At 46.0% G+C, this 20,547-nt stretch overlaps 2 protein-coding genes and 1 pseudogene across 2 annotated transcripts in view; 1 reads left to right on the forward strand and 2 right to left on the reverse strand.

The window, feature by feature from the left end:
- Window positions 1-16,085, reverse strand: part of CRLF3 (cytokine receptor like factor 3) — a 56,676-nt gene extending 40,591 nt beyond the window's left edge. Inside the window, exon 1 of the mRNA XM_050763818.1 lies at window positions 15,835-16,085. Within this exon, the coding sequence (XP_050619775.1) occupies window positions 15,835-15,963 (129 nt within the window). The 5' untranslated portion in view covers window positions 15,964-16,085. The remainder of the gene's footprint in view (window positions 1-15,834) is intronic.
- Window positions 1-20,547, reverse strand: part of COPRS (coordinator of PRMT5 and differentiation stimulator) — a 415,601-nt gene that overhangs the window by 220,723 nt on the left and 174,331 nt on the right. The gene's annotated exons all lie outside the window — the stretch shown is intronic.
- Window positions 19,667-20,083, forward strand: LOC126939008 (40S ribosomal protein S17-like; annotated as a pseudogene).

Raw genomic sequence — 20,547 nt, forward strand, 5'->3', positions numbered from 1 at the left:
AACCCCATCTCTACAAAAAATGCAAAAATTACCCAAGCGTGGTGGTGCACGCCTGTAGTCCCAGCTACTTGGTGGGCTGAGGCAGGAGAATCACTTGAACCTGGGAGGCGGAGGTTGCAGTGAGCTAAGATAGTGCCATCACACTCCAGCCTGGGCAACAGAGCAAGACTCCACCTCAAAAAAATAAATAAATAAAATAAATAAATAAGTAAATAATAAAAAATAAAACTTACCAAGTTTCCACTACAGTTGAATATAACCCCAAAGCAACTGTTCTAAAGTTTTAACATGATTAAGAGCTCACAAAATGCCAAAAATTCATCAAGTTTGTATTTCAATACTAAGCCACCCAAAAGCTTAAGGATTATTTCCTTCACAACCCTCCAAAACAATAGTGACTGATATATTTTCCTCCAGAGTTTAGTTACTAAAAAGACATATGCAGAGGCCAGGTGCAGTGGCTCAGGCCTATAATCCCAGCACTTTTAGAGGACGGATCACTTGTGTCCAGGAGTTCAAGACCAGCCTGGGCAACATGGCAATACTCTGTCTCTAGTAAAAAATACAAAAAATCAGCTGGGTGTGGCGGCATGGCTTGTAGTCCCAGCTGCTTGGGAGGTTAAGGTGACAGGATCACTTGAGCCTGGGAGGTTGAGGCTGCAGTGGGTGGTTTTTGCACCACTGCCCTCCAGCCTGGGTGACAAAGTGAGACCCTGCCTCAAAAATAACCAAACAAACAAACAAAAAAGAAAACCACATATACAAAACACAAAACTATTTGCTAACAAGAACATACTCATTAAAAACCGGCCAGGCACAGTGGCTTACGCCTGTAATCCTAGCATTTTGGGAGGCTGAGGCAGCTGGACTGCCTGAGCTCAGGAGTTTGCGACCAGCCTGGGCAACATGGTGAAACCCTGTCTCTACTAAAAATACAAAAATTAGCTGGGTTTGGTGCTGCCTGCTTATAATCCCAGCTACTGGGAGGCTGAGGCAGGAGAATCATTTGAGCTCAGGAGGTGAAGGTTGCAGTGAGCCGCGATCACGCTGCTGTACTCCAGCCTGGGTGAGAGAGTAACAATCTGTCTCAAAACAAACAAACAAACAAAACCCCCACAAAAAAACAGAAAAACATACTGATCAAAAATAAAAGACAGCCGGGTGCAGTGGCTCATGCCTGTAATCCCAGCACTTTGGGAGGCTGAGGCGGCTGAATCACAAAGTCAGGAGTTCAAGACCAGCCTGGCCAACATGGTAAAACCCCATCTCTACTAAAAATGCAAAAAAATTAGCTGGGCATCGTGGCGGGCACCTGTAATCCCAGCTACTCAGGAGGCTGAGGCAGGAGAACTGCTTGAACCTGCGAGGCAGAGGTTGCAGTGAGCCGAGGCTGTGCCACTGCACTCCAGCCCAGGTGACAGTGTGAGACTCCATCTCAAATACAAATTTAAAAAAAGGCCAGGTGCAGTGGCTCACGCCTGTAATCCCAGCACTTTGGGAGGCCGAGGTAGGCAGATCATGAGGTTAGGAGATCGAGACCATCCTGGTTAACATGGTGAAACCCTGTCTCTACTAAAAATACAAAAAATTAAGTCGGGCGTGGTAGCAGGCGCTTGTAGTCCCAGCTACTTGGGAGGCTGAGGCAGGAGAATGGCGTGAACCCGGGAGGCGGACACTGCAGTGAGCTGAGATTGGTGCCACTGCACCCTAGCCTGGGTGACAGAGCGAGACTCCATCTCAATAAATAAATAAATAATAATAAAATAAATAAAATAAAAAGATAAAAATAGTCAACTGAAATTGAAGACGCTAATCAACATATTTTTTTCTCATTTTGTGTGAAATATATATTAGCTATTTGTTTTTGTACTGATACCAGGACATCAGTCATTAGTAATAATGGAAACAGTAACAATACAGCAGCAGCTATCATCTACTGAGTACCTGTATGCCAGGTAAAACTGTACTTATGGTCTAATTTAAACTCTACCATAACCCTGTGAAGAGAACATGTATAGATGGTGTAGATGAGTAACATGGGAGTCAGAGAGATGAAACTGGCCACATCACAAAGTTACGAAGTGGCAGAGACTGTGAATTCAGTCTGACTCAAGAATGGACTTGTAAGCACTGCTATGTTTCTCCTTGTTTCTCTTACACTTAGGTTTTTTAAGAAAAAAAAATGCTTATTTGAGAACTTTCAAAAACAAAACGTATATTATATGATTTGGTAATCTGTTACAGTAGTGGCCCCCAATGTACCAGGAATTCACACTTTCAACTACTCGTGGCCTTGTGTGGTCCTCTCCCCTAGAATCTGGGCTGGGCCTGTGACTAGCAATGCAATCACACGTGCACAGCAATAGAGTGAAACTAATCCTGTGCCAGTTCCAGGCCTCATCCTTCAGAAGACCTGTCAACATCTGCTTTTTGGAGGCCACCATGAAAGAAGTATGCCTACTTTTCTGGAGAGGACAAGGGGAAAGAGACAGGAAGGTGAAAAGGCAGGAAGGGAGGAAGACAGAGAGAGAGATTCGCACCAAAGCCCAGGTATGCCAGTGTTCCAACTGAGACTAGCTAATACTAAGTCTCCAATATAAGTGAATGTTCTATGTCAGACATTCCAGCCTCAACTTCGCGCAACCATAAAAGTGTTGCCAAGCAAAAGCAGGAGAACTACCTATCTGAGCCCCAGTCAACTTCCAGAATTGTAAGCAAATAAAATGGTTGCCTTTTAAGTTATTAAGCTTTGGCACAGTTTTATTACGTAGCAGTAAACAAACCATATGAAAAAATACATGTTTAATTCTTGATTATCTAATAGAGTGCACATCATTAAGACCAAGATAATCGAAAAAAGAATGTCTGCCAAATTACATCCACAACATTCATAAAGGTATTCATTCAACACTTACTGTGTATGTGCCAGAAAGTAGGGTTATAAAGATGAATAAAGCATGGTCTTCACCTCAAAAACTCTCATTCTGGTAACAGGGATGGCAAGCAAAAGTAACTATAATGAAATGAATTATGTTCTTACATAACTGGGGCAGCCACAAACTGGCATCAGAGCATTAAAAGAGCATTATGATGGGAAAGAGAGTAGGAGACATTTAAAGAATAAGTTGTCAGTTGGAGGAGCAGGGGATGTCACCTCGAATAACAATAATATTTAGCATTATCATGGCTAACATTAAGAATCTCCTATGTCCTAGGCACTGTGCTAAGCATTTTAAATAAGTTTCTCATTTTAATTCCCACAATGGCCAGGTAAAGTAGATACTATCCTTATCCTCATTTTACACAGAAGGAAACTGAACATTAGGCAAGTTTAGTTTCGCAAGCTTTCATGGCTAATAGGAACAACTAAAATAACGGCAAATATTAGTGACTCACTGATAGCCCTCAATAATAAAAAAAGGCTGGGCCGGGTGTTGTGGCTCATGCTTGTAAGCCCTGCACTTTGGGAAGCTAAGGTGGGCAGATCACTTGAGGCCAGGAGTTCAAAACCAGCCTGGCCAACACAGTGAAATCTCGACTCTATTAAAAATACAAAAATGCCAGGCGCGGTGGCTCAAGCCTGTAATCCCAGCACTTTGGGAGGCCGAGACGGGCGGATCACGAGGTCAGGAGATCGAAATCATCCTGGCTAACACGGTGAAACCCCGTCTCTACTAAAAAATACGAAAAACTAGCTGGGCGAGGTGGCGGGTGCCTGTAGTCCCAGCTACTCGGGAGGCTGAGGCAGGAGAATGGCGTAAACCCGGGAGGCGGAGCTTGCAGTGAGCCGAGATCGCGCCACTGCACTCCAGCCTGGGTGACAGAACGAGACTCCGTCTCAAAAAAAAAAAAAAAAAAAAAAAAAAAAAACAAAAACAAACAAACAAACAAAAAATTAGCTGGGCCTTGGTGGCGCACGCCTGTAATCTCAGATGCTCGGGAGGATGAGACAGAAGAATTGCTTGAATCCGGGAGGCAGAGGTTGCAGTGAGCCGAGATTGAGATACTGTGCTCCAGTCTGGGTGACAGAGCAAAACTCCGTCTCAAAAAAACAGTAATAATAGTAATAACAATAAAAGGCTGTTCTATATTTGTTTGGCTTTTTAGATGACAAATTAGTCATATTATTTACCAGATTTATAGCAATAAGAATAGTTATCGGCCGGGCGCGGTGGCTCAAACCTGTAATCCCAGCACTTTGGGAGGCCGAGACGGGCGGATCACAAGGTCAGGAGATCGAGACCATCCTGGCTAACACGGTGAAACCCCGTCTCTACTAAAAAATACGAAAAACTAGCCGGGCGTGGTGGCAGGCGCCTGTAGTCCCAGCTACTTGGGAGGCTGAGGCAGGAGAATGGCGTAAACCCGGGAGGCGGAGCTTGCAGTGAGCTGAGATCCGGCCACTGCACTCCAGCCTGGGCGACAGAGCGAGACTCCGTCTCAAAAAAAAAAAAAAAAAAGAATAGTTATCGGCCAGGAGCAGTGGCTTACATCTGTAATCCCAGCACTTTGTGAGGCAGAGGCGGGCGGATCACCTGAGGTCAGGAGTTGGGAGACCAGCCTGGCCAGTATGGCGAAACCCCGTCCCTACTAAAAATACAAAAATATTAGCCAAGCGTGGTGGCAGGAGCCTGTAATCCCAGCTACTCAGGGGGTTGAGGCAGGAGAACTTCTTGAACCTGGGAGGCAGAGGTTAAATTGAGCTGAGATCATGCCACTGCACTCCAGCCTGGGTGACAGAGCGAGACTCCGCCTCAAAAAAAAAACCAGTTCTCTATCAAAATTATATACATTACAATCTACACTAAAACAAAATCGCCAGGCATGGTGGCTCACGCCTGTAATCCCAGTACTTCGGGAGGCTGAGGCTGGTGGATTACCTGAGGTTGGGTGTTTGAGACCAGCCTGACCAACATGGTGAAACCCCATCTCTACTAAAAATACAAAATTAGCCAGGCGTGGTGGTGCATGCTTGTAATCCCAGCTACTCGGAGGAGACTCACTTGAACCTGGGAGGCGGAGGTTGCCGTGAGTCAATATTGTGCCATTGCACTCCAGCCTGGGCAACAAGTGTGAAACTCCGTCTCAAAAAAAAAAAAAAAAAATCTACACACAAAAATATACCTCTATAACATAACATTCACACACTTTTTTTTCTTTCTTTTCTTTTTTTTTGGAGATGAAGTCTTGCTCTGTTGCCCAAACTGGAATGCAGTGGTGCAATCTCGGCTCAACGCAACCTCTGCCTCCCGGGTTCAAGCAATTCTCCTGCCTCAGCCTCCCAAGTAACTGGGATTACAGGCACCTGCCACCACGCCCAGCAAATTTTTGAGGGTTTTTTTCTTTTGTGTTTTGGTTTTTTGAGACAGAGTCTCGCTCTGTCTCCCAGGCTAGAGTGTAGGGGCGCAATCTCCACTCACTGTAACCTCCACCTCCTGGATTCAAGCGATTCTCCTGCCTCAGCCTCCCGAGTAGCTGGGATTACAAGCACCCACCACCACGCCTGGCTAGTTTTTGAATTTTTAGTAGAGATGAGGTGTTACCATGTTGGCCGGGCTGGTCTCAAACTCCTGACCTCAGGTAATCCACCCACCTTGCCATCCCAGAGTGCTGGTATTACAGGCGTAAACCACCACACCCGACCAGAAAATGGCTAGTTTCTTTTCTTTTTTTTTTTTTGAGATGGAGTCCCACTCTGTTCCCCAGGCTGGAGTGCAGGGGCGCAATCTAGGCTCACTGCAACCTCTGACCCCCAGGTTCAAGCAATTCTCTTGCCTCAGCCTCCCAAGCAGCTGGCATTACAGGTGCACCACCTAACTTTTTTGTATTTTTAGTAAAGACGGGGTTTCACCATGTTGGCCAGGCTGGTCTCGAACTCCTGACCTCAGATGATCCGCCCACCTCAGCCTCCCAAAGTGCTGGGACTACAGGTGTGAGCCACCGAGCCTGGCCAGAACAGCTTGTTTTAATTCTCCTTGACCTCCTTCTATATTTCTGGGGAGTCTTAAACTCAACCAGCAGCTTTCAGAGTGCCATATTTAAAGATGATTTCTGTACATCGGTGTTGTTCAGGAAATAAAAAGTTAAAAAAAAAAAGACAATTTGTAGGCCAGGCATGGTAGCTCACGCCTGTAATTCCAACACTCTGGGAGGCCAAGACAGGCACATCACGAGCTCAGGAGTTTGTGACCGGCCTGGCCAATATGGTGAAACCCCGTCTCTACTAAAAATAGAAAAAGTAGTCGGGCATGGTGGTGTGCACCAGTAGTCCCAGCTACTCAGGAGATGGAGGCGGGAGAATCACTCGAACCTGGAAGGCAGAGGTTGCGGTGAGCTGAGATCGTGCCATTGTACTCCAGCCTAGGTGACAGACCAAGACTCCATCTCAAAAAAAAAAAAAAAAAAAAAAAAAAAAAAAAAAAAAACTTGTGAAAAGATTTATTGGTCGAAAAGACTGACTCAAAAACCAACGTAAATATGTGGTCTTTTGCACACAAATACAGTCAAGCATCACAAAACGATGTTTTGGACAATAACAATCACATACATAATGGTAGTCCCGTAAGATTACATTACTATATTTTTATATTTTTACTGTATCTCCTCCCTCTCTCCTTCACTCCCTCCCTCCCTCCCTTCCTTCCTTCCTTTCTTTTTTGAGACAGGGTCTAGTTCTGTTGTCTACACTGTATTAGGCTGGAATACAGTGGTGTGATCATGGCTTACTGCACCCTCAGCCTCCTGGGCTCAAGGAACCAAGGAATCCTCTCGACTCCTGAGTAGCTGGGACCACAGGCATGCACCACCATACCTGGATAATTTTCAATTTCTTTGTGGAGATGGGGTCTCCCTATATTGCCCAGACTGGTCTCAAACTTCTGGGCTCAAGAGATCCTCCCGCCTTGGCCTCCCAAAGTGCTGGGATTACAAGTGTGACCCACCATGCCTACTGTACCTTTTCTATGTTTAGATACACACTTAGAATATGTTACAACTATCTACAGTATTCAGTACAGTAACATGCTGTACAGACTTGTACCCTAGGAGCAATAGACTATACCATACAGCCTAGGAGTGTAGCAGATGATACCATCTAGGTTTGTACAATGACAAAATCGCCCAATGACACACTTCTCAGAATATATCCCTGTTGTTTTGACTCTATATGTGTGGCTTTTATTTTTACCCCCCTTATGTGCAATTAGTTTTGCTACCAGTACTTTGGAGTGCCAGAATCAATATATTGCAACCTACCACCAACAAATGTTCCCTTAAGTATTTATAATAGACTCCAACTCTGCATTAAAAATGAGGCTGTGGGATGGGCGCAGTGGCTCATGCTTGTAATCGTAGCACTTTTTGAGGTCGAGGTGGGTGAACAGCCTGAGCTCAGGAGTTCAAGACCAGCCTGGGCAACATGATGAAACCTCCTTCTACTAAAAATACAAAAAATGAGCCGGGTGTGGTGGCATGTGCCTGTAATCCCAGCTACTTGAGAGGCTAAGGCAGGAGAATCGCTTGAACCCGGGACTTGGAAGTTGCAGTGAACCAAGGTGGTGCCAATGTACTCCAGTCCGAATGACAAAGTGAGACTGTCTTCAAAAAAAAAAAAAAAAAAAAAAAAAGGCTTTACATGGGAAAATATTCTTGTAAATGCTTTTAACGTTACCAAAATTCTTATAATGTTAACAAAATGCTTATAATGTTAATAAAAATTAAAAAGTGATACAAAGTTGCATATATAGTAGCCTCTCAACTTTGCAGAATAATATATATAGAAAGATACATCAAATGTTAACTGCAGGCCGGGCAGGGTGGCTCATGCCTGTAATCCCAGCACTTTGGAAGGTGGAGGAAGGTGGATCATGAGGTCAAGAGATTGAGACCATCCTGGCCAACATGGTGAAACCCCATCTCTACTGAAAATACAAAAATTAGCTGGGCATGGTGGCACGCACCTGTAGTCCCAGCTACTCAGGAGGCTGAGGCAGAAGAATGGCTTGAACCCAGGAGGCAGAGGTTGCAAAGAGCCGAGATGGCGCCACTGCACTCTAGCCTGGCAACAAAGTGAGACTTCATCTCATAAATAAATAAATAAATAAAAGTTAACTGCAGTTGTCTGTAAGTAGTAGAATTATAGGTTATTTTAAAAATATTTCGGCCGGGCACGGTGGCTCAAGCCTGTAATCCCAGCACTTTGGGAGGCCGAGACGGGCGGATCACGAGTTCAGGAGATCGAGACCATCCTGGCTAACACGGTGAAACCCCGTCTCTACTAAAATACAAAAAAAAATTAGCCGGGCGAGGTGGCGGGCGCCTGTACTCCCAGCTACTCGGGAGGCTGAGGCAGGAGAATGGCGTGAACCCGGGAGGCGGGGCTTGCAGTGAGCTGAGATCCAGCCACTGCACTCCAGCCTGGGCAACAGAGCCAGACTACGTCTCAAAAAAAAAAAAAAAAAAAAAAAAAAAAAAAAAAAAAAAAAAATATTTCATCTGGGCTGGGTGTGGTGGCTTACGCCTGTAATCCCAGCACTTTGGAAGGCCAAGATGGGCGGATCACCTGAGGTCAGGAGTTTGAGACCAGCCTTCACCATGGTGAAACCCTGTCTCTACTAAAAATACAAAAACTAGCTGGGTGTGATGGCAGGCACCTATAATCCCAGCTACTCAGGAGGCTGAGGCAAGATAATTGCTTGAACCTGGGAGGCGGAGGTTGCAGTGAGCCAAGATTGCGCCATTTGCACTCTAGACTGGGCAACAAGAGTGAAACTTCATTAAAAAAAAAATAATAATAATTATATATATATATACACACACACATATACATATATACATATTTATTTATTTATTTCACCTGTTCTTGGTTTTCCCTGTATCTGGATTTAACCTTTTCTTAGAATACTATAATAGGAACATTTTAAGTACTACTACTATAACAAACTATACTCAGATTTTTGTAGTGTTTTGAAAATGGGTAACAGAAGAGGAAGTGGGAGATAAAAGGAGCAATAACGGCTTTCTTTTCTTTTCGTTTTTTTTTTGAGACAGAGTTTCGCTCTTATTGCCCAGACTGGAGTGCAATGGCACGATCTCAGCTCACTGCAACCTCTGTCTCCTGACTTCAAGCAATTCTCTTGCCTCAGACTCCCGAGTAGCTGGGATTACAGGCGCCCACCACCACGCCCGGCTAATTTTTCTATTTTTAGTAAAGACAGGTTTTCATCATATTGGTCAGGCTTGTCTCAAACTCCTGACCTCAGGTGATCTGCCCGCCTCGGTCTCCCAAAGTGCTGGGATTACAGGCATGAGCCACTGCGCCCAGCCACCAACTAGTATCTTAATTAGGCGCAAGGATCTTACCATTTGCTCTTGAAGGAGCAGAGACTTGCTTTTGTCAGGGTCTTGAGAAATACTGAATCGGAATACCAAAAGGTACATGAAAGCCAACATAGTGATGTTATAGAGTGAATTAGAACACACAGAATAGGCCGGGCGCGGTGGCTCACGCCTGTAATCCCAGCACTTTGGGAGGCCGAGGCGGGTGGATCACGAGGTCAGGAGATCGAGACCACGGTGAAACCCCGTCTCTACTAAAAATACAAAAAAACCAGCCGGGTGAGGTGGCAGGCGCCTGTAGTCCCAGCTACTCGGGAGGCTGAGGCAGGAGAATGGTGTGAACCCAGGAGGCGGAGCTTGCAGTGAGCTGAGATCGCGCCACCGCACTCCAGCCTGGGCGACAGAGCGAGACTCCGTCTCAAAAAAAAAAAAAAAAAAAAAAAAAAAAAAAAAAGAACATACAGAATAAAATACTGGCATTTCTCACTGTAGACACCTCCAGTACCTCAACTAATTCCCCTTTGATAATGTACAAAGATGAACTTTTTGGACTTACAAAGCTTAAAGACCAGGCCCTGACTTTGGCAATGTCATCAAAGTGGTGCCACTCTGTGAGGCCTGAGTGGCCAGCTGACATCACTACATGACATTTTGATCAGTTATCTCTACTTATGTTTTTGTTTTTGAAATGGAGTCTCGCTCTGTCACCCAGGCTGGAGTGCAGTGGTGTGATCTTGGCTCACTGCAACCTCCGCCTCCCCAGTTCAAGCAATTCTCCTGCTCAGCCTCCAGAGTAGCTAGGACTACAGGCACCCAGCACCACACCCGGTTAATTTATATTTTTTTAGTAGAGACTGGGTTTCACCATATTGGCCAGGTTGGATCTCTACTTATAACAAACAGAAAGGCCAATGCTGTAGAAATAGGACAAGTGATGAAAGATATAATAGAAGCGAAATCTAAAAATGAATACACAAATAGAACTTACGTTTTTCTTTTTTTTTTTTTTTTTTTTGAGACGGAGTCTTGCTCTGTCCCCCAGGCTGGAGTGCAGTGGCCAGATCTCAGCTCACTGCAAGCTCCGCCTCCCGGGTTCACGCCATTCTCCTGCCTCAGCCTCCTGAGTAGCTGGGACTACAGGCGCCTGCCACCTCGCCCGGCTAGTTTTTTGTATTTTTTTAGTAGAGACGGGGTTTCACCATGTTAGCTAGGATGGTCTTGATCTTGTGACCTCGTGATCCGCCCGTCTCGGCCTCCCAAAGTGCTGGGATTACAGGCTTGAGCCACCGCGCCCGGCCAGAACTTACGTTTTTCTTATTTTGTTTTTAGGGGTAGTATCAGCCATCAAAGTAAAGAGGAAAGCATAAATCCAGGAGGGCAGTGATCTATTTCCTTGAACACAGAATCTAGGACCTAGAAGTTTCTCAGCCCTACAGTAGGCACCCAATAAATATTTATTGAGTGAATGAACAAATGAATATTTAAGGACAGTGGGAGTTAATTTCTTTGGTATTTACATCTTAGTACCAAGGATTCCAGCGAGCTATAGAGAACTATTCTTAATGATTTCAACATCAGCTAGGCCAAGTTGGCTGTAAACATTATCTGATTTCCTGAAGACAATGAACAGCTTTCTAGCCTTTAACTTATTCAAACATTAAGAGTTACAGACAATCCTTGCATTCCTACGCAGAACTTCCTTTTCTCTGAAAAGAGGGTAGAGCCTAAACTTAACCACAAGAGGAGAAACTGCTACATGTTGGCAGTTTTGACAGAATAACTTAAAAACATTTTTATTCTTCTTCCTTCTATATGTTCATACAACATGATTTCTTAACACGAGACAAATTTCATGCTAGATTTTAAAGGATAAGAAACTAAAGCAAAGATAAAAGGTAGGCCAGATGCAGCGGCTCACACCTGTAATACCAGTACTTTGGGAGGCTGAGGCAAGAGGATTGCTTGAGCTCAGGAGTTAGAAATTGCCCTGGCAGCTGGGAATGGTGGCTTACCCAGGTGCAGTGGTAATCCCAGCATTTTGGGAGGCTGAGGTGGGCAGGATCACCTGAGGTCAGGAGTTCGAGGCCAGCCTGGCCAACATGGTGAAATCCTGTCTCTAGTAAAAATACAAAAAGTAGATGGGCATGGTGGCAGGCGCCTGTAATCCTGGCTATTCAGGAGGCTGAGGCAGGAGAACCTCTTGAACCCAGGAGGCGGAGGTTGCAGTGAGCCTAAGGTTGCAGTGAGCTGAAGGTTGCAGTGAGCCAAGATTGTGCCACCTCACTCCAGCCTGGGCAAAAGAGCGAGACTCTGTCTCAAAAAAAAAAAAGAAAAGAAAAGAAAAAGAAACCGGTCTGGGAAACACAGGAAGACATCAGCTCTACTAAAAAAATTAAATAAAATTAGCCAGGCATGGTGGTGTGTACTTACAGCCCCTGCTACTTGGGGATCTGAGACAGGAGGATGGCTTGAGCCCAGGAAGTCAAGGCTGCAGTGAGTTTTGATCATGCCACTGCACTCCAGCTTGGGTGACAGAGCAAGACTCTGGCTCAAAAAAAAAAAAAAAAAAAAAAAAAAAAGAAGCTGGGTGTGGTGGCTCAAGCCTGTAATCTCAACACTTGGGGAGGCCAAAGCGGGTGTTCAGGAGCCTGGGCAACACGCTGAAACCTCATCTCTACTAAAAATACAAAAAATTAGCCGGGTGTGATGGTACGTGCCTGTACTCCCAACTACTTGGGACACTGAGATGGGAGGATCACTTGAGCCTGGGAGGCAGAGCTTGCAGTGAGCCGAGATTGTGCCACTGCACTCCAGCCTGGGTGACAGCAAGGTCCTGTCTCAAAAAAAAAAAAAAAAAAAAAAAAAGATAAAAAGTATGCCAAGAGTTTCTGAAAAGGTTAAACAAAAGGTTGCCTTTGATCCACCAATTCCTAGCTATATTCTAAAAGAACTGAAAACATGTTCACACAAAAAGTTGTTCACAAATTCTTTACAGAAGCATAATAGTCAAAAGTGGAATTAATCCAATAATCCAAATGTCCATTAATTGATGAATGGATAAATAAAATGTGGTATATCCACATAACAATTATTCAGCCACAGGCCGGGCGTGGTGGCTCAAGCCTGTAATCCCAGCACTTTGGGAGGCCGAGACGGGCGGATCACGAGGTCAGGAGATCGAGACCATCCTGGCTAACAAGGTGAAACCCCATCTCAACTCAAAAATACAAAAAATAACTAGCCGGGCGAGGTGGCGGGCGCCTGTAGTCCCAGCTACTCGGGAGGCTGAGGCAGGAGAATGGCGTAAACCCGGGAGGCGGAGCTTGCAGTGAGCTGAGATCCGGCCACTGCATCCCAGCCTGGGCGACAGAGCGAGACTCCATCTCAAAAAAAAAAAAAAAAAAAAAAAAAAAAAATTATTCAGCCACAAAAATGTTTGAAGTACTGTTACGTGCTACCACATCAATGAACCTTGAAACATTATTCTAAGTCAAAGAAGTCAGTCACAAGGGGCTACATATCGTATGAATTCATTTATATGAAATGACCAGAATAGGCAAATCCATGGAGACAGAAAGTTTTGTGGTTGCCAGGGGATATGGGAGTGACAGCTAAGGAGTTCTTTTGGGGGTGATGAATACATACTTGAATTAGACAGTGGTGATGGTTGGACAACTCTATGAATATACTAAAAACCTTTGAATTGTAAACGTTAAGGCATGACTTTTATGGCAAGTGAATTATATCTCAATAAAAAAGTCACATGCCAGGCAGCACAGTGGCTCATACCTGTAATTCCATCTCTGGAAGGCAGAGGTGGGAGGATCTTTTGAGCCCTGGAGTTGGAGACCAGCCTGGGAAATGCAACAAAACCCTGTCCACACTCCCACCAAAAAAAAAGAAAAACAAAAGAAAAACAAAAACAAAAATCATATGCCAAAAATATACAAAATCAGCAAGTAAAAAATAAAGACAACAGGTGGCATCCCTTCCTCTCTGCTCTTCTCATGCTTCTCCCATGCAAAATCCTTGACTAAATTGCCATATATTTTACATAGTTACTCTGAAAATGACTGGAACCCTAAAAATATTCTAACCACCAAACAAAAGCAGCTGCTTATTTTGATAATATTTTTGTACCATAGACCTTCCTTAAAATGCAAGTTCACGGAGGACTTATGCCACAAACCCAAACATGCACAATCCCCTAGAGTTAGCTTCGAGAGATGCTGTTGTAACTGCCACTGGCACAAAACACATTCCCAAAAGAGACTCACACTCACAAAAGAGAACTACATTATTACTCAGTCTAGTCAGAAGGCAATGTCATCAGGAACCTAATTGTAATGGATGTCCATTTAATGTTTTCTGTCTCAAGCTCAAGACAATGGGCCTCAAAAACAAAACAAAACAAAACTTATAATAAACTAAACTACAGAGAAGCATGTCCTGTATTTAAATTGTTGGATATAAAATTGAAAAAAGTATAGGTTTGAAAATTGAATACTAAACCATCTAAGGTGTAATCACATGATTTTTTTTTAATGCATCCAATATCACGAGAAATTAATTACTCCCAGGTGGTAAACTCACTCATTTAGTGTCAATTCTACTGATTCTTAATTGTTAATACACAAACAATAATCATGCTCATATATAATACACCTTAACTGACTGAAATGTTAGATGGTATTTTAATATCTTTCTTTTTATACAATGTCTTATATCTAGAGTCCCTATTTCAAAAGAGCAGAAGGAATAATGCAGACATTTTCACAGAGAAATAAAGATGAGTGCATTGGAAGGCCTTGAAAAGTATTCACCAAATCAGCATAATCATATCTAGATTCTGCTTCCGGTTTCACTACTAAAATACAAATGATGTCTGGCCTACACTGGCTTTACAAATATTTTTAAATACATAAAACCCGGCCGGGCGCAGTGGCTCACGCCTGTAATCCCAGCACTTTGGGAGGCTGAGGCAGGTGGATCACGAGGTCAGGAGTTCAAGATCATCCTGGTCAACTTGCTGAAACCTCGTCTCTACTAAAAATACAAAAATTAGCCGGGTGTGGTGGCGCAGACCTGTAATCCCAGCTACTCGGGAGGCTGAGGCAGGAGAATCGCTTGAACCCGGGAGGCGGAGGTTGCAGTGAGCCGAGATAGTGCCACTGCACTCCACCCTGAGCGACAGAGCGAGACTCTGTCTCAAAAAAAATAAAAGATATATATACAGCGGGAACCCGGGAGGCGGAGCTTGCAGTGAGCCGAGATCGCGCCACTGCACTCCAGCCTGGGCGACAGCATGAGACTCCGTCTCAAAAAAAAAAAAAAAAAAAAAAAAAAAAAATATATATACATATTTATATATGTTTGCATATTTTTTAAATATATATATATAACCTAAAACATGTTGAGTCCTTAATGATGAGAATATCCAAAGACACCGTTTGCACAGCACTTTTCTACCATTTTCAGGTTCTATACAGCATGGAAGTGCTAAGACGACCATCTAGATTAATATGAAGTATGACCCAGAGAAATTCAGATGGAATCCCACTCACTCAAAAAAGCACTTATTAAGCAGCTGCATTAATAGTAGCCTGAAGATTATCCGTCCTATCTCCAATTGGCAGCGGTTTATATCTTTTCCTATACATGTTCGAGGGTATAGAGAAACCATATGACTTTCCTGTATCTTTGATAACTCTTTCCCTGTGAAACAGACAACTGCACCACTTGAGAGTATCTTTAGCTTTTCATTTCAGCACTCCTCTCTTAAAATCTATTTTTCCATTTCCCTATACCTTTGTATTCCCTCTCTCAAGGAAAATGAAATAATTTTCCTTCTGCTCTTCCAACATAGCTTCACCTTCACCTTAAATTTTAAACCTTCTAGAAAGGGATTACTCTAAATGATTTTTTAAAAAGCATTCAAAATCGTATATTATTCAGGCATTAACCGCATTTATTTAGTGCCAACGCTACTGCTTCTCAATCCCTACCCTCTCCCTCACTCTCGCCCCTTAGTCCTCCCCTTCCAATATCCATTTTGTCTCCACTTTCAGTCTCCCAGGTCACTGTCCCACCTTTTCTCAGGCTCTCTAAAATCAATGTCTACCTACCGCAGGTTTTCCCGAATAGTCTCCTCCTCCTCCGACTCATCACCACCCGCGTGACCCCCTCGGAATCTGCTCTGGTCCCTCACTCTCCCAAACTTCGGACCCCACCGCTACTCCCATCGCTGCCCCACAGTTTAGTGAACGCTCCTTACACCACCCCTCCACCCCCAAAACTTCCCCTTAGGACCTCCCCAACTCCCACCTTCCCCGTTCCCAGACTCCACTAGGTCTCCTTTCAAATGAATGCCTCTTCCCTACTTTAGAGTTTTCGGACACTCCCACCCCTCAGAGCCCTCCCGGCCCTCGCCCGGCGCCCTAGCCCGGCACCCGCGCCGCCCCCGGGCCCACAGCGCCCCCGTGGGTGTGGCCCTCTGACCTGCCTCCGCGCCTCCCGCAGCCCCTCAAGCCGGTGACCCAGCTCCCGCCGGTAGCTCTGCGCTGCCTCCACATTCTCGCGGGCCTCCTGCAGCAGCAGCTCAGGCTCCAGCTCCATCGCCCCCCTCATCTGGCCGCGCGGCCGGCGACACCTAGCGCGGCTTCCCGACTGCGCCGGGCGCCTCCGAGCTGCCCGGCCCGGCCTAGCGCAGGCGGAAGCACCGCCCCGCCTCGCCCCGCCACGCCCCACGACGCCCCACGACGACCTTGATTGACGGGCGCGCTGCGGCGCCTCGCACGGGTGGCGTCTGGGTCCCAGCGCCGCCCGCCCCGCGGTTCACCCCGCCTCTTCAGTGCTGCGGCACAGCGCGGCTGGCTGGGCCTCCTTGGTAAACGTGCTGAGGCCTGGCAAGATTGATAACCAGCACCTGGCCAAGTGCTTCTCACAGCTCATCGCATTCTTGCCTGACCTTCAGCCCTACCTGTATCTCCATTGCTCAGACGAGGAAATTGGGAGATAAAGGTGGGAATCGGCCCGGCCCAGTGGTTCACGCCTGCAGTCCCAGAACTTTGGGAGGCCAAGGCGGGCAGATCCCTTGAGCCCGGGAGTTCGAGACTACCCTGGGCAACACGGCGAAACCCTGTCTTGCCAAAAATACTACTGCTATTACTACTACTGCTACTACTAGCAACACGTAGTGGAGCGCGCCTGTGGTCCCAGCTAGCTACTCGGGAGGCTGAGTTGGGAGGATCGCTTGAGCCCAGGGGTCGAGGCTGCAGTGAGCTGTGATGGAGCCACTGCACTCCAGCCTGGGCGACAGAGCGAAACCCTGTCTCTAAATTAAAAATCCTTTTTTTTTTTAATTTAAAAAATTTTTGAAGTAGCGAATCGACTTTTCCAAGCCGCAGGATTTGAGCCCAAATCTGGTGCCAGAGCTCTGAGCTCTGCTCCTTAAGAGCAGAGCACGCCTTAGGGCAGGTTACTAAGACCCAGATGTCAGCAGGGCGCGGTGGGTCATGCCTGTAATCCCAGCACTTTGGGAGGCTGAGACGGCTGGATCATTGAGGTCAGAAGTTCAAGACCAGCCATGGCCAACCTAGTGAAACCTCATCTCTACTAAAAATACAAAAATTAGACGGGTATGGTGGTGGGCGCCTGTAATCCCAGCTACTGGAGGGCTCTGGCAGGAGAATTGCTTAAACCGGGAAGCAGAGGTTGCAGTGAGCCAATATTGTGCCACTGCACTCCAACCTGTGCAACAAAGCGAGACTTGGTCTCAAAAAACAACAGCAGGCTGGGCGCAGTGGCTCAAGCCTGTAATCCCAGCACTTTGGGAGGCCGAGGCGGGCGGAACACGAGGTCAGGAGATTGAGACCATCCTGGCTAGCGTGGTGAAACCCTGTCTCTACTAAAAATACAAAAAATTAGCCGGACGTGGTGGCGGGCGCCTGTAGTCCCAGCTACTCGGGAGGCTGAGGCAGGAGAATGGCGTAAACCCGGGAGGTGGAGCTTGTAGTGAGCTGAGATCTGGCCACTGCACTCCAGCCTGGGCGACAGAGAGAGACTCTGTCTCAAAAAAAACAAAACAAAACAAAACAAAAACACAACCAGGCCGGGCGCGGTGGCTCACGCCTGTAATCCCAGCACTTTGGGAGGCCGAGGCGGGCGGATCACAAGGTCAGGAGATCGAGACCACGGTGAAACCCCGTCTCTACTAAAAATACAAAAAATTAGCCGGGCGCGGTGGCGGGCGCCTGTAGTCCCAGCTACTCAGGAGGCTGAGGCAGGAGAATGGCGTAAACCCAGGAGGCGGAGCTTGCAGTGAGCCGAGATCGCGCCACTGCACTCCAGCCTGGGCGACAGAGCGAGACTCCGTCTCAAAAAAAAAAAAAAAAAAAAAAACCACAACCAAAAAACAACAAAACCCAGGTGTCACCACCCAGAAGCTTGTGGACTAATGAGGGATCCAAGAGAGAGTCCCACGAGATGACCAGCAGAACAGCAATTCTGGCACAAGTCCAAGAAGGGTGTTGGCAAGTGTTGTCTGTAAGGACGGTAGTGAATAAGCTGGGCTTGGGCTTGCCAGACCAGAAGGTATCTGTCACAATAGTTGTGACTATATGTAATAAAACCTTATGGGCAGGGCATGGTGGCTCACACCTGTAATCTCAAGAAGCTGAGGTAGGAGGATTGCTTGAGCCGAGGAGTTCCAGACCAGCCTGGGCAACATGGCAAAACCCTGTCTCTACAGAAAATACAAAAATTAGCCGGGCATGGTGGCGAACCTGTGGTCCCAGCAAATTGGGAGGTTGAGGTGGGAGGATCTCTTGAGCCAGGGATGTGGAGGCTGCAGTGAGCAGTGATCGCGTCACTGCACTCCAGCCTGGGCGACAGAGTGAGACCCTGTCTCAAAAAAATAATAATAATACAACCCGGGCAACATGGCAAAACCCCTTCTCTACAAATACAAAAAATTAGCCGGGCATGGTAGCATGCTCCTGTAGTCCCAGCTACTTGGGAGGCTGAAGTGGTAGGACTGCTTGAGCCCGGAAGTTTGAGGCTGCAGTGAGCAGAGATCATGCCACTGCACTCCAGGTTGGTGACAGAGTGAGACCCTGTCTCAAACACAAAAACAAAACAACAACAACAAAAATAATAATAATAAGGAAATGAATAAATAAAATGTGTTGCATAGATAGAATGCCCAGGAAAGAAAGGGAATGAATCAGATCTATATGTATCATGAATGGCTTTTGAAAAAAAGTGAGGCGGGGTGTGGTGGCTCACCCCTGTAATCCCAGCACTGTGGGAGGCTGAGATGGGTGGATATCGAGATCAGGAGTTCAAGACCAGCCTGACCAACATGGTAACCCGTCTCTACTAAAAACACAAAAAAATTAGCCAGGCATGATGGTGCGAGCCTGTAATCCCAGCTATTCAGGAGGTTGAGGCAGGAGAATCACTTGAACCAGAGAGGTGAAGGTTGCAGTGAGCCAAGATTGAGCCATTGCACTCCAGCCTGGGCAACAGAGCCAGACTCCATCTCAAAAAAAAAAAAAAAAAAACAAAAAACAAAACCCAAAAACCATGTTGAATGAAAAAAGCAAATTGGCTGGGCATAGTGGCTCACCCCTGTAATCTCAGCACTTTGGGAGGCTGAGGAGGGTGGATCACCTGAGGCCAGGAGTTCCAGACCAGCCTGGCCAAGATGGCAAAACCCTGTCTCTACTAAAAATACAATTAGCTAGACGTGGTGGTACACACCTGTATTCCCAGCTACTTGGGAGGCTGAGGCAGAATTGCTTGAACCGGGGAGGTGGAGGTTGCAGTGAGCCGAGATTGTGCCACCGCACTCCAGCCTGGGTGACAGAGCCAGACTCCATCTCAAAAAAAAAAAAAAAAAGCCCAGCAAATTGCTGGTGGAGGGCGGTGCCGGGCGCAGTGGCTCACGCCTGTTATCCCAGCACTTTGGGAAGCCGAGTTGAGCGGTCAGGAGTTGAGAGGTCAGGAGTTTGAGACCAGCCTGGCCAACATGGCGAAACCCCCTCTCTACTACAATACAAAAATTAGCCCCACGTGGTGGCACGCGCCTGTAGTCCCAGCTACTCGGGAGGCTGAGGCAGGAGAATCGCTTGAACCCGGAGGCAGAGATTGCAGTGATCGGAGATCGTGCCACTGCACTTCAGCCTTGGCAACAGAGGGAGACTCCGTCTCAAACAAACAACAAAAACGATACACTCAAACAAATGTAACAGGCTATATTTAATATAATTGCAACTTTAGCGTAAAAAAAAGAAAAGAAAAAGAGCTATTTTACCAAGGACCCGCCAACATGGGGCGCGTTCGCATCAAAACTTTGAAGTAAAGAAGGCGGCCCGGGTCATTATAGAAAAGTACTACATTCGCCTGGGCAAAGACTTCCATACGCACAAGCGCGTGTGTGAGGAGATCGCCATTATCCTCAGCAAGAAGCCCCGCAACAAGATAGCAGGCTATGTCACGCATCTGATAAAGCAGATTCAGAGGGGGCCAGTGAGAGAGAGGTATCTCCATCAAGCTGCAGGAGGAGGAGAGAGAAAGGAGAGACAATTGTGTTCCCGAGGTCTCAGCTCTGGATCGGGAGATCATTGAAGTAGAATCCTGACACTAAGGAATGCAGAAGATTTTGGACTTCGGCAGTCTGTCCAACCTGTAGGTCACCCAGCCTACAGTTGGGATGAATTTCAAAACGCCTCGGGGAGCTGTTTGAGTCTTTCTGTAATGCTGTAATATTTTCAATAAACCTGGGACAATGGAAAAAAAAAAAAAAGAAAAAAGAAAAAGTAAAGGCTAACCAAACCCATGAAAACAATGCAAATGGTGCATGAGATTAGAAACCAGAAAATTACTGGCACCCTGCGAGGACTGAACACAGGCCAACCAGATGAAGCAATGACTGCCTTTCTCGGCTGTTCCAGAGGACGAAATCCACAGAAGAAATGCCTCCTTAGTCGAATAGGTACTTCGACTTTTACAGGTATAAAAGTCGAATTTCGGATCCTGAGTAGACGTATATTGAGGTAGAAGGCTCGACCAAATATTAGCATTTTATTGTGCATGGTAACAATGTAAATTATTTCCTTTTTCTGCATTTTCCTCTTTAAAGAGGGACTAGCCTAGGGCGTTAAGAGTCTAAATTTTAATTCTGTCAACAACTGACTAGGTGACTTAGTG

Source organism: Macaca thibetana, chromosome 16, assembly GCF_024542745.1.
Source record: "Macaca thibetana thibetana isolate TM-01 chromosome 16, ASM2454274v1, whole genome shotgun sequence".
Classification (NCBI taxonomy): Eukaryota; Metazoa; Chordata; class Mammalia; order Primates; family Cercopithecidae; genus Macaca; species Macaca thibetana.